Source organism: Nymphalis io, chromosome 5 (assembly GCF_905147045.1).
Source record: "Nymphalis io chromosome 5, ilAglIoxx1.1, whole genome shotgun sequence".
Taxonomy (NCBI): Eukaryota; Metazoa; Arthropoda; class Insecta; order Lepidoptera; family Nymphalidae; genus Nymphalis; species Nymphalis io.
In genome coordinates, this window is record NC_065892.1 from 8,454,666 (window position 1) to 8,470,522 (window position 15,857).

A 15,857-nucleotide genomic window follows, 5' to 3' on the forward strand; every position below is an offset into this window, starting at 1 on the left:
TATTCACCTTGTAACGCAGAGGCGGAACGCACAACAAGCGTGCCGCCGGCTGAGATCCGAGCCTGCCGTCTCATCTGAAATGAAACAAATTGTTTAATCTCGTTTGAAACTATTTCCTGTTTTTGGCTTTATTAGTTTGTTTGTTTTGTTTTATTGTTATGATCTAAAATGTTATAGGGCTAATAACGAATTATTATATGTTCTTTTCATCATCGGCTAATAAAAGTATGATGCACTTATACTTTGTATAATAAAACTAATATATTTTTAATAAACTCATACTTGCGACCATTCAACATTTCCTGTGCATATATAAATATAACAATGTAGGTAATCATTACGAAAAGTCAATAAGAAACTTTGTCTGTAGGTACCTACTTAGTTGAAAAACTAAACAAATTTCTGTAATAATATATCAGAAAATATATGTCATTGAAACCAAATGTTCATTTAAACCCAAAAATAGCTATAGTAATAATTTCAATACGATGTTACTTGAACTTTGAACTTCTTGCTATATTTAAAAATGCGGTTATAGTTCTAAGAAAAAAAGTTTTATTATTTTGAGCTTTATAGATTAAAGTTTATACAAATAAACTTAAAAACTAACTCATAAAATTTCATAAAATCTGGCGAGACACCTAGTGTCTATATATATTATAATAATTAAGTCCATAAGAAAAAAACTTAACGCTTTACATAAATAATAATATTACACTATAGTTTAATTACAGTAATACAAAAGCTATTTCGATTATTATTATTATTCTATGACATTTCGTTATTGTCGAAAGTGAATAGGTATAATGGCTTGCTTAGCAGTTGTTTGAAAAATTTACCATGTAATCAATGTTTACTTGTATTGCATTCTAATAACAGGGCTTGATATAACGTAGCGATAATATCCCATTTAACAATAGCTGCTTCGGAATTTTCGCACGCGCATCATAAAATAACAACAGGCTTTCGACATTTACAATTAGCCATCAACAATGAATTGTTCCGATATACCTCATCCAAATTGCATAAGAAAACAATTAAATATTTTTAATAGATGTAAAAATGTTCTACTTTTACAATGTAGTTAGTAAAGGAAGTAGGTCGCAGTATTATATTTTTTCTAAATATTAATATTTTGCCTTTTAATTGACTTAATAAGAATTTATTGTCTAGTGAATGGCGAATAAGAGCGAATAAAAAAGCGGTATATATACTATACATTTACGCACGTACAATGTTTGACTCCTTAAAATTTTTGTATTTAGTTTAATATATTTTAAAGCCCTCACGAGTTTTCTGCGTGTTTGAAACAATCGCATTATATATCCGAAATTACTAGTCATTTTATTACTAGAAAAAGTTTATCGCTGAACGTGACCGGAGAAAATATAATTTAATAGGAATCTGTCTCATAAATAAGCGCATTGTTTTTTTAATATTCATTGTGATAGGAGGGTAGACTCGCAAATGAGCTACCTGATTGTAAGTGGTCACTACCGTCTATAGACGATATAAGCACTAAGAAATATTAACCATCTCTTATATAGCAAATGCATCATCAACCTTAGGAACTAAGTTGTTATGTCCCTAGTTACACTGGCTCACTCTTTACAATACTAAGTATAGAATGCACTCGGTTGTAGAATATGTGATGCCTAAGTGGTACACTACTCGGGCGGGCTTGCGCAAAGCTCTACTAAGCTCTACCAAGTCGTCAAGTCGTTCTGTGATAATCCATTGATTCATCAAAATGTCCGGAAAATTTACAAGTTAACTGTGCCCGTGATATTGTATTAAATTGAAAATATTGACGAAGTCCGTGCAACTGTTACATCTCTTTTGAAATTATAATTTCTCCTAAATTTTAATCATTATAATATATTATATTATAATATAAAAAAGCCGAGATGGCCTAGTGGTTAGAACGCGTGAATCTTAACTGACGATCGTGGGTTCAAACCCGGGCAAGCACCACTGAATTTTCATGTGCTTAATTTGTGATTATAATTCATCTCGTGCTTGACGGTGAAGGAAAACATCGTGAGGATCCCTGCATGTGTCTAATTTCATTGAAATTATGCCACATGTGTATTCTACCAACCCGCATTGGAGCAGCGTGGTGGAATAAGCTCCAAACCTTCTCCTCAAAAGGGAGAGGAGGCATTAGCCCAGCAGTGGGACATTAACAGGCTGTTACTGATATTATAATATATTGTTAGGAATGTCTTCCGACGGGCCGTGGCCTACTGGCGCGATTTGATCACTCTTTTTAAAAAAACCTATTTCTATCTTGATTTCTAATAATATTATATTAACAATATAATGGATTTTTTTACTATAGCTCTGCTAAGTAGATCTACACGGAACGTAAAATAAACTTTAATAGTCGAAATAGCAGTTATTTGTATTCGTTCGATACTCAATGTTTTTAATTACTATTGATTTATACATTTATCATTATATCATTAAAGTAATAAATTGATAATAGAATTAAAGTAAGAAGAAGTAGTTAGGTATGTCATTACAATGAAAACATGTGTGGTACAACTGTAGTATAATATTTATAGTACGTTTACATTGACAGGATTAGGGAGTGATGTGTTGGTGATGTAATGCCTTTCAAATTACCATGAATTAACAAAACTAAGCTATAATCAGAAAGTGAACGGCTTTATTAATATTCTTATTATGTTAAGTAAATAAACGAGACTAATAGTATGATGATACATGATGTAACGTTGGCTTAAACGTAACACGATATATTTTATTATTACCTGTACGCTTTGCGAGGCGCAATTTGAAATGAGAATTGAATGTTTTTTTTTCTTTCGTAATTAAAAGTACGTAAAGGTATATTTTTTCATTTCACGATATATATTTTTTAACCTATATACAGTACAAACAACCAAATAGATAAACTGTTAATGCTTTATTAATATTTAATATAAGAGAGATTAAAAAAAATGTTGATTTATTTTAATTTGATTGATTTAGAATGAATTAAATGATTATTTACATATAATGAATGAAATAAAATGATTGAAATTTAAAAATAAAAGTAATATTTAGGTATAAATTAAAGATAGTATTATATAACAATATTATCTATTTCAAGTCTTTGTTAATTTAAGTATACGTAGCAGGTATGTTTTATTAAATATTTATGTATTTAACAATTCGTTATAATTATTACCCCTCATCATTTTATAAGAACAAGTGTGGATACTATTAACATTTACAAAATATGTATCGTCGGCATTACTAATATGTTATCCTTCAACACAACGCACTTATATATTGTAACTACTTTTAAAGTAATAGTTATGTAAAGAAGCAGCTTTATAGCCATTGTGACACCAATGTCTAAAAGCGTAATAGAGTGGTTCAAGTAATATTTATACTGCTTATGGAGCTGACAAATAAGAAAATAGATAACTGTAGAAATACATAAGTAAAATTGAGCATGATTATTTGTTATTGTGAAAGTTATTGCTTTAGTGGTGGTTGTGTCAGATTGTCCTAGGGCGTGGCTTCCCCGTAAGGCCGAAGCAGTGGACCGGCACGAAATTGGAGCACCGCGACAAACTTCACAAGTGCTTACGCTACGAGAGAATGTTCGATGTTTTGATCTACACGGAACGTAAAATAAACTTTAACTATTCAATTTATCTCATGTCTTGACTTTAACAATATCAAAACAGAACAAAATATACGATTAACAACATATTATTACGTGCAATTATTTTAGTAGTCATATTTAAAAAGTTAAAATTAATTGTATTTTCTTGAGATTCCTTATCTTATTTATTGACATGTCTCTGAGGGTGCTATACTACTAGTTATCAGTTAGCATTTAGTTACTTGTGTACTATCACGAAGTTTAATTTTATCGTTATTAGGATTTTTTTTGTTTGTTATTGAAATTAATGTAAATTATAACGAACTTAATGTAGTTAGGTTCTTCATTTTACAAGTTTAAACATAAGATATTTTTTGCCTTTATTGTTTTTTTTTTATATTTGCGACTTCCTTATTGACTCATGTATCGTGTGCTAGTTGTCTTCTACGTAATAAGTTACTATTTTATACGAATTACAATTAGTACGTAAATTATGTATTTTATCAACAATTTTTTTAAGATCCATCACAAATAATAGTCCTAGACTAGGGGCTCCGCTACCATCCGTCCCAGCAATGCTATTCTGTAAGAACTCATTTCATTACTGACCCTTGATATTAATTGAATCTTATGGCGACTTATGGCGATTTACTATTTTGATGCGTGTATTCTTGAAATTTCATAAACATCTTTTACTCAAAAATGATGATACTTACGTTATTCCTTATAATCTCAATATTAATTCAATTAAAAGAATGTCTTATAGAAAAAGACGAACACTTTCTTTTCAAATTATTGAATAACTATATTGAATTTCCTTTCTTACTTAGTAATGTATGGGGGTGTATCAAAAAAAATGACCGTTTTATCATATTTAAGATTTAAAGTCTGTAAATGTTTTAATCCTATTTTATACTTACCAACACTTAATAATCCCTTTAGAGCATTCTCTAAACTTGTTTATTCCTATCCGACTTTTAAAAAAAGCCTGGTTTAGTTATTTGTTTTAGAGAAGAAACATGACAGTTTTCTACGTAATTCTCGTAATTTTAAGGCATTACTGGAAAAATAAATTTACAGTCGCTCAAACAACTCGTGAAATTATTAAATATGAAGGGAAAGGTGTTCTTAATCAGTGCACTGCGCGGTGTTGATTTGAAAAATTTAGCAGTGGAGATACGACGTTGGAAAAGAAGAAGGACTCCAGGCGACCATTAATGGATATCGTTGAGGTTCTGCAGAAAGCCTGTTAAGTCAGATCCGTCTACAAGTACTCGCGAACTTGCCAGGGAGCGTAGTGTCGAAAAATACCATCTAACTTCCATAAGGAAGGTGAAAAAGAGCAGTAGACTGGTCCCTCACTAACTTATTCCTCAGCAATCAGCTAAGAGGTTAGCAATTTGTGAAAATTTATTGAAAAACCTTGCTGATATGAGATTTTACCGGAAGATTAACACCTGTGATGAAAAGTGGGCTTACTGGCGAAATCCGAATACTCGTGAGCAATGATTAGGTCGCGGTCAAACTGCTTTTCCGGTTGCTGCAAGGGAGCAATTTGATAAAAGCCCATGTTTTGCGTTTTTTGGAATTTTTAAGGTGTTATCCATCACGAATTTGTTCTTGATGGATGCTCTATGAACTCTGAACTCTACTGCGAACAACTGGATAAATTGTACGCCAAATTACTAGAGCGTTATCCTGCTTTGACCAATCGAAAAGGAGTTTTATTCCAACAAGATAATGCTCGTACTCACACTTGCCGTCGAACCAAAGAAAAGTTTGAAAAACTTCATGGGTTCGAACTCCTGCCTCATCTAGCATATAGTCCAGGCCTCGCACCATCAGATTACTACTTATTTCGATCCATAGACCATTTTATTCAAGGGAAAATATTTGATAATTTTACATCAGTTGAAATTGCGGTCCAAGAGTACTTTGACAGTCATCTCAAGGAATGATATCAGCGTGGGATCGAGCAATTGGCTAGCATATGGCTAATGACGGTTGATAACAATGGACTATACTTCAAGTATTAATTTTATTTTATATAAAAGAAATAATAATACAAATATTTGGTTAAAAAACGGTCATTTTTTTTGATACACCCTATTATTTAGTGCATGTCCTCACATGCAAACAAGAAATAAATTTTTGTTCGATGTTCGTAAATTGAAGTACGTACTCAATAGCTTCATTTACAGATCGTTCATAAATCATAATAATAAATTCAATAATCTTAATTTATTTATTTTGTTAATAAAATAAATAAAATGTAAAATAGAATTGTATGTTAATGATTTTTAACAGAATTATTTATTAATTTGGTCATATTACATAAAATTTTAATTAATTTATCATTTTTATTTTAATTGTTATTTGTTATTATTAATTTTATATTATTTGCTTCCGTCTCCACATCTGCTATGTATTTTTGATTTAATTATTTGTAATCCAATCAGAATTGTGTGTTTTTTTTAATTGATATTATTTTGTTTATTTTGTAACTGTCGTAAGAATATATAAATAAATAAATGTTATAATTATTATGGTCGATCCCGCATATCACTTTCTGACATTTCATGATCGTTTTTTGTGGTGAGTTTCGAGTTTGTTTTTACATAGTAAAAAAAATCGTAGTACTTAAGTTGGCAGCGTTACGCTCCCGTGCTTCGCATGCACCGATCAAGAAAAATAAACAGGGCTTTTTTTAAAAGTTTAAAGCTCATGGCTCATAAAATTAAAATTCTATTATATCTTTAGGTACTTGAAAACAATAAAAAAAAATTGTTTTCTAATGACGTTTTTATAAAGAAAGTGGTTTTGTTTTAAAAAACACGAAAAGCGAAACTGTTATAAAATCAATCATTCATCTGTTAAAATCTTCTTTTCTCAGAAGTCGACTTTTTTTAGAAAGTTGTCGTTTTGCATATCATGATTATTATAAATATTAATATTTGTTACATTACAAAATATCAATATTTATACCAAAAAAAATAAATAAAATGTTACAAAAGTACATTTTATAAGTATAATTTAAGGCTTATCTTGCCTTATAGTATTTAAATGCATTGATATATTAATTTTGCAAAACTCATAACTTTTCGTTATAGAAATAATTCATTCTAAACCATTAATCAGCTCGCTTTTAGCGGAGGGTTCGAGTATAAAATGCTTAGAAATTCAAAATAAAGTACAGTGCTTAGATTGTCAGTCTTCGATTAATAATGTAAATGTATTGTTGATCGAAGTTGTTTCAAAGTTACATAAAGCAATAATCAAAACCATATAATATATAACAATTTTGATGCTCTTCTAATAAACATAAGAGAAAATACATAAAAAATTGACAAGATACTAAATATAAGGTTCAAGACATTTATTTTCTAAAAAAGAACGAAGTCCACTTAAACTTAAGGAAATAACATAAAATATAAAGTACTATACCGTAACTTATAAGTCTACGTTTTGTGTCAGTAAATAACTTATTAATCTTTTTTTTAAATATATTAATTGAATTTGCATTTATAACGTCTTTAGGTAGTGAATTGTAAAGCTGCGCTCCTTCAAATAATATACTTTTTGTGCCATACTTAGTTCGGAATTTGGGTAATTCGATTTTGTCGGTTTCTTGTAAGATGAGAATGGGTTTTTGGTTGAAAGGTAATTTGTAAATGTGTGGTGTTTGTTGTGTATCTAATTAGATATGTAGTTGTTTGTATATATATATACAAACTATAATTAATAATTAACACTTAGTTATTGTACAAACGTGACTTTGTGGAATGATGGAAAGTATGTTAGATGAATTTCGAAATCAACGGGTGTAAATTGAGTTATACTTTCCATTTTTCATCAGTCGACGAAATAAAAGTTTTTGTTACTATTAATATAGAGTAACTGTAAATACTTTAAAAAAATATATGAGGCGCCAAAATAAAACAAACAAAACAAATTTAAATATTTAATGTGAGTTTAATTAATTTGAATAAATTATTAAAGATATTTTTTTTATGATTCGAATCTATCGACAAGCGAATTAATGGCAAGGAACTCTCAATACTCGTTAAACTGGCTCCATATCAGTTTTTCGTTTGTTGTATTTAGTGTGCAAAAATATAAATACAACAGTACAGTATTACTACGTATTAAGGTACAGAGTAACGGGGCAAGTGAGCGAGTCCGTTATGTCAGCAACTCAACGAGTAGGTACCGACTGGTGGAGGCGCATAGCGGTCACTGTGTTACCGGCATTGCGTGAAGTACTTATAGAACTTTTAATATTATTTAAATGAGCCCAACTATTCATGTCAATAATTTGATAGTGTAATAATTTAAGCTCTTTTACGAGGTCTTGTTTAATTTTTATTTGATTTTGTATGGGTAAATTCAGTTCAAATTTAAAAAAAAATCTTGTATGTATCTTGTGTTTAATCAAAAATATAAAAAAAATAAATAAAAAAGAAGCAAATAGAAAAATTTCGAAATATGCATATAATCTTTACGTTTTTTTGATGATATACTCGTAATGCTTTAGGTTATGAAGACAAAAGTTATAATATAATAATCTGGTGCTGCTGCTAGGTATTTTTTTAATATTCTTTCGTTTCATTTTTATAATGACGAAAAGTTTTCGGCACTTGCGACATTTTTGTTTCGCTAAAAACTCATATAACCCAAATATATATTTGTTTCTTAAATCAGTTAGTTGAGAGGAGTGGTCTACGGATAAAAATTGACAGCGCTTTGTATTAATTTTATCATATTATAGTTAAAAGAAGTTTAAAATGTTCTTATTCATTTGTAAAAGACTTAAAACACGAAAAAAACATTGAGTATAAAAATGAAATCGTACATCGAGAGGGGCTTGTAAGAGACGCGCGGGTGAAGTCTGAAATTTTGTTGGCTTTAGGCGCGCTCTTAACTTCACCTATATAGCATAGTATATGGGTTAAATCTTACAACTGAGTGATTAGTGTTTTTTTCGATCTCGAGTATATTTAACTATATTTTATTTGTTAAAGTACATGAATTAAATAAAAGCTGAAGTTAGAAATATTTTTTTTTCTTGAAAACCTATAATATATTTGTAAAGTGAACAAGTTTTAATGTTAATCCAATAAATTGACAGAAAAAAACTTTTTTTATTATGTAAGATGATTTTATATATTTAATTCAGATAACAGAAACTAAAAAAGAAAGTCTTGGCTACCTTACTACGTTATAAATATACAGACGTAACAAGCCTTACTGTACTATGATTTAGAGCATCAACATTCGCTTAATTCATCAAGAATTCGTTGATGAGTTTTACATAACAAGAAATGAGGCTGCCTATTGAATTATCAAAATTATAAATAATACATATTATTTTATTAACGAATAGTATAATTATGTACTAATGCAACATTAGATTGTGTAGTGATTTTAAAGGAGAATTACAATTATAAAGATATTACCTCTAATTATCTCTAACTCAAGAGATCACTTGATTTTATTTCAATTTCAACGCAAATCTTCTGAACTGGGGTCAAAGTACATCATTGTTATTGGACAGTTTTTTTAAATACAAACTTTGTAGAGAAAAAGATGTAAATATAAACTAAACACTTAAATAGGAAGCCCTACTGTTTGTTTTATAAAATTAGCACTGCAACTCGTTCCGAAGATATTTTTCATCATATAATTTGAATTAATTATATCCGTTTCCATTTTTTTGGCCTGTGAGATTAAAATACATGTTTAAATAACTGGTAAAAGTGTTTAGCAGTTGTATTAAATACAGTATAGCATTACTTACTTAATGTGAAACGATTGACGGTCAGTCACGAAATCGATCTAATTTCAAAATAAGACTTTCATTATGATCATAACTAATAAATATTAAGGGTATTATAACTGTATTTGAAATGCAGCTTTGAATATTTAGCAATCAGTCAATCAGATTTTAAATAAATGAACAAATATATAATATTTGACGTATTGAGATTACAGTCTCGAGTTTCGCGTTATGAATTAATGATTTTACATATAGTTAATACGCCATTTGTATAGACCAACCTAACAAAACACAGTATATATTTTATTAAATTTTGTTGGTGAGATTCTTGGATAAGGAAAGTAAAAATCTTCAAAATGTATTAGCTATTTTGTATTTATTTTTCAAAAATCATAAAAATAAAAACCTTGTATGGAGATTACAAAAAAAGTATTTCAACAGGTTACTAAGCTTATTCACGTAACGTCTCGAACAATGGATCGCCTACGCCTTAAGACAATTACGCTAATAGTGACCTACGGCGCGCGTGCCAAATGATATCGAAGCCATATAAGGATCATTTAACTACCGTTTATGTAGTCTGTTCCAGGCCTGATTCACTGATTATGCTTATCAATTACACCGTCGCTGCCGCCTACACTTAGCGCTTTCAATTGTTATTTCTTTTATGGTTCATTTTATAACGTAATTTACAACATTTGCTTATATTTCAAAATCCATTCAACTTAGCTATGTTTATAAGTAAATGTTACTAATATACAAGCGAATAAAATAAAAAACTTACGTATTTTATTCCTTACAGAAGTGAAAACGGTAACTGGTCTATAGTGAATGCGTAGAATGAGTGTCGTGACAATGTGTACTCTACATTCAAATGAATGTGATTGACAGTGAGTCAGTACTACGCGTCACCGGTTCGTAAATAAACAGGATACAATTACTTTATACTTTTTATCCACATACTTTGAAGACTACTAAAATAGGCATAATCTCAATATCTAGGAAATTAATTGACATCCTGTATAAGGTTAACTATTTAACACATAATATTTTATAATCATTTTTTTATGTCATATTAATATTTTATAGATTCTCTGTTTTCAGTCTTTATTTGGTAAGTGACTGATTAATTGTCAGAATGAAATAATGCGATAATTATGGAATGCGATAATAATTTACTGGTGGTAGGGCTTTGTGCAAGTTCGTCTGGGTAGGTACCACCCACTAATCAGATATTCTACCGCAAAACAGCAGTACTTGGTATTGTTGTGTTCCAGTTTGAGTGATGAGTTAGCCAGTGTAATTACAGGCACAAGAGACATAACATCTTAGTTCCCAAGGTTGGTGGCGCATTGGTGATGTAAGCGATAGTTTACATTTCTTACAATGCCAATGTCTATGGGCGTTGGTGACCACTTACCATTAGGCTCATATGCTCGTCTGCCTACCTATACTATAAAAAAAAACGAAAGTATTATATATTTCCTTGTATATGCCTCGGTAATATATTTAGTTTTTACATTTGAATTTACCTATACATGGTACATTTATTGTTTGATGTCCTTTATAAAAAAATGCTCAACCTAAACTATTTCGCAAACAACAATTCACGACAAATTTAAGAAAATGATAATAATTAGTGTTGATTGTCTGTCTAGCCGAGACTGCCGAGGTTGTTGCCCTGAGTCAAATAGTTTGTATCCTGGATGACACGATGCGGAATGCAGTTAAAGGTCAGATTAAATGGCGTAAGACTTTATTTTTAATTTTTATAAGTTTTTAGAATGCATTTTAATAAGGATCTATAATATTTAAGGTAACAAAAACTATAAATTCTAAATTTATGCAAAAATGATTTTCTTAGAACAAAAAGAACTCATGACGGACAGCGTATTGGACTGGTAATTGCCGTAAGGACGTACGATACAGTTTCGATGCATTATTAGAGGTCACCTATTCATCATGTAGAATTAAATGTTGCCTGTATTTAATTGCACCTTCAAATTGACTACATTCTATTTCCTTGCTAAAACCAACCGTGGGCTTATTCACGTACACAAGATAGCATCTTTGTCTAATAAATATTTAGCGCAAAAAGCCCTCTAACTGAACTACCGACCGTCTACCGCCTCCGTCGAATTCCGCGACACAGGAAGTGTCGTTCTAAGAAGTTTTTATTGTTTACTCACACATATACGTTGGAATAATTACTTTGATTACTGTATCCGTTGGTCTTTCAAGTAGATGAGATATTCATTTAAGTTTGTATTGAGTGAAAAGGAAAACGGGTGCATTAAATATTTATCTGTACAATAATGGAACTCCAAGTAAGATATAATATTAATATATGCTATTCATTTTTGTTTTGAATAGAGAAGCTATTAATGCTATTTTCGTTTTTATTACATTTTGCATATTTATATTTATAATTACTTTAATAATTACTAAGGATAGTACGATCGATCGAGATTTTGAAAGCTTTTACATTACTCCAACCATATTTGGACGAAGTAATTTTTTGTATAAAAATGAGCATGACTGACTTTATTTTACTGGTGGTAGGGCTTTGTGCAAGCTCGTCTGGGTAGGTACCACCCACTCATCAGATATTCTACCGCAAAACAGCAATACTTGAGCCAGTGTAATTACAGGCACAAGGGACATAAAATCTTAGTTCCCAAGGTTGGTGGCGCATTGGCTATAAGCGATGGTTGACATTTCTTACAATGCCAATGTCTTGGCGTTTGGTGATCACTTACCATCAGGTGGCCCATATGCTCGTCCACCTTCCTATTCTATAAAAAAAAAAATCTACAGTGCATATTCTTGTCGAAGATTAGCCACATGTGCAGAACCACACTATAGTGCTCAAGCGTGCTCATACTCCCTCATTATTACTATCATAATCCGTAGTGAGTTCAGTGATAGGGCCGATGTCTTTACGTTCTGGCCATGTGAGGCCAGAGTTACTGAGAATTTCTTTTTTCCAATAAACTTTTTATTGTATGACCCGGGATTTGAACCTAAGATCTGCAGCCTAATGAATTTCTTAAGAAAAAATTTATAAATATAAACATGTTACACAACCTAGGTTTATTCATAAATTTTGCTTTTGCGTGAGTCTGTATTACGCTAATAAAAAGGCTTTATTAGAAAAATTTATATTTACTATTCGTTTAATGTTCTATGACTTTGAGGTCATTATTTGACGTAATTACCCGGAGTTCTGACCTGCCCTGTTCTGACGGAAAGAAAATAGCCGGTTTAGACGGTTTACACTTTCTTTTCATAATATTCTATAAGAAAGTCGAAGATAGCAAATCTTTATTAGACAGTATTGATGATTTTTATTTTAAAATGCAATAATTATCAGCAATTCAAATTCTAATTGAAAAAAACTATTCCTTGATTTGTACCACAATTAAATTGCTGATATGCATAAAATGTGCAGGTTTTGTATAAGCTTGTGAAGTGTGCCCATTAAGTAATTATTGCGTTCAGTCAATAATAAGCGAGATTTTACGTAAAATTAAGAATATGTTATTAGAAAATGTGATTATTGATGATGTCCTTTTGACCAAATTCCAGTCACGGCATCCAATATTAAAGAATAACTATATGCGCAGAATGTACAGTTATTATAGTGCTCGAGTGTATACTGTATATTGTTCGCGCTCATGGTACGATGACAGGGGAATCCGTATCGATAGCAGAAATATCAGGCGCAGGATCTGAAGATATTTAAGTTCTTTTTAGGAAGTAAGAGTAATTTATCAATTAACACTTCATATTTTTTACCAATACTGAGGGTATTAGTAAAAAGTATGTAGTGTAATAACTTTTAATAAAGATAATGACTTTTTAATGGACCAATCCGGGAATTGGAATCAGAACTTTGCATTAACTGCCATATAAACAAGCTACTATATAGGGTTCTTAAAGATATAATATGCCGATATAATATAACATTATTATATCGACAGATACCGTTATTTCATATAAATCTAAGTTTACATTACTTCATACATAATTGTTGTATATAAGCGTTTTGTAGGTCCAAATATAGCAATGCCAGTAATGGCATTTACAACTTATATGCAATTTCGAAAGAAAAGTTCTCATGGACTGGTCATTATATAATATTTTAACTGAAGAACATCTAACCTTTGCTGAATAAATTTGTCTTTTCGACCTGGGTTTGACTAGTTTTGAAAGGTTATTTATATATAGAGGATGAACTTTCCGAAATATGATGTATCTATAATTAATTATAACTTATTCCTCAATGGAGTTTTGTGTTATATTTGGGAGCATATTTATCTAATTGCATGCCTTGCGTAACATGTTATGTGGTCAGATGTTTTATTTCGATGTTGTAATGCTAGTATACGTTTTATAATATGAAGCGCAAATGACAAACCCATGATATTCATAAAACAAATCGGAGAGAACATTAATTATACAACATTTACAAAAAGAAACAAGATTTTTCTTTTTTGAAAATAAAGGAAATTATTATAATTTAATAAACAGCGCAACAATGAAAAATTTAACTCAATCTTAATAGTATTACAAGATTTAATTTACACTGGCTAAAACTAGTTTATGCAGGTCTTGGGTATAGTAAATAACTGACATTCGGTTATTCAACCGTCTTACAATAGATGCAAGTATTAATATGATATTATGCAAGTAAATCAATGTCTATTAAGTAGTAAGTCTATAATTTATAAGAACAAAGAGAACAGTGGAGTTGAATAGACGGGTTGTAATTAAATTTTGACATGCATTTACAATCTTGAACGATATTTTATGTATCTATTCAAATCGGTAATGATATGGAAGATGATAAATTAGAAAATAGTTTTGTATTATACAAAAAAAAGGCGTCTTTATGGCGTTATATACACCCCGAAAGAATTACCACGTAATCTCAGAAATAAAAAAGATTATACACGTCTTTATAAATAATAATTAATTCAAGTTAGTTGAGTAATTTAGTAAATAGTATATTTAAATTTACCTTCTGACAAAACCTTCACTTAATATCTTTAATTATTATAATTTAGATTGCGCTACAGATAAGCAAGTTAGATCACAGCACACTACACTAAGAGTATCTTACGTTGGACGAAACACATTGCAGATGAACATTTTATATTATACAGATATTATGACGATTTTTATTTATTCGCTAATAAAAATGTATAACTATCAAATATGTCAGTGAAATAATATGTGGAGGACACGCCGCGCCTATTAAACATTCTTATTACTAATGACGATAGCAGTCCGCAAGTCCTTGACAATATCAGACGTAATCGTAATAGACGTTTTAGCAGTGAGATCGAAATGACATCTGTGTTTAAAATTAAGTAGCCTATCATCATTTCATTCGTAAAATAACAATCTATACCAATATTATAAATGCGAAAGTAACTCAGACCGTTTGTCTATTACGGTTTTGCGGTTAAACCGATTTTAATGAAATTTAATATTAAGCAAACCCCAAGGAAAAACAAAGCATACTTTTTTGTTTTTAACACCTGAACTCTCCTCTTTAAACACGGGCGAAGCCATGGGCGCTAACTAGTTAAATGTATAATATAATTATTAATATAACCATGCAAAACAGTGTCATCGTACTTTTTATCGAAGGATAAATAAATTATTTAACGCTTCAATAAATAGAATACCGATATTGATTTGATTGTAGTGAAACAATATTTATGATTAAAATCCCGAATAAGCGCTGACAGCTAGATTTAAGGGCAAGATAAATATCAAAAGTGTATCTCGATATTGTTTATCTGTACTTGTCTAGAGAGTTTTATTGCTTTCGTTGAGCGCTCATCACGTTTACCGTGAGTCGGCCTTAACACAGGTTATAATTATTATGTTCCTGCATTACGTGAAGTAATTAAAAGTTATATTGTCATTATTTACAGATGATATTCACAGTTTCAACACAAAATCAATTCCCATGACCTTTTATTTGGTGGCCATTCGTAAACTAATCGTTTTGTATGTAGCGTATTTTTTGGTACCGACACGGTTCTTCCGAATTATTGTTTATGATGCATTCATTTGCTTACTATATCATTTTGACAACGTATAATTATCTCGCAGAAAACTTATATACCGAGTAGATACTGGAGAAAAGCTTGGGAAATGTCTCGGGATGAATCCTAAGAATAAGTTTATTGAAATATATTAATTATAGAGATTGCTATATTCGTGATCCATGATTTCTATCAAAAATATGCACCATGTTTAATTTACCATATAAATTGAATAGTAAGCGAAGCTAAGTAATAACAACTATTCGAGTTTCTTCTCGTGAGAGGATGTTTTCCGAAACAGTAGTAGTTTTTTTTTTTTTATATATATTCGCCGGGAGGGCAAATGACTCTACTCCACCTGATGGTAAGTGGTAGTAGAGTCCAAACGCGACGACGGCCA

At 30.4% G+C, this 15,857-nt stretch overlaps 1 protein-coding gene across 1 annotated transcript in view; it reads right to left on the reverse strand.

The window, feature by feature from the left end:
• The window catches only part of LOC126768811 (mucin-5AC-like), a 51,170-nt gene that overhangs the window by 3,493 nt on the left and 31,820 nt on the right, over positions 1-15,857 (reverse strand). The window contains exon 3 of the mRNA XM_050487153.1: positions 8-74. Within this exon, the coding sequence (XP_050343110.1) occupies positions 8-74 (67 nt within the window). The remainder of the gene's footprint in view (positions 1-7; positions 75-15,857) is intronic.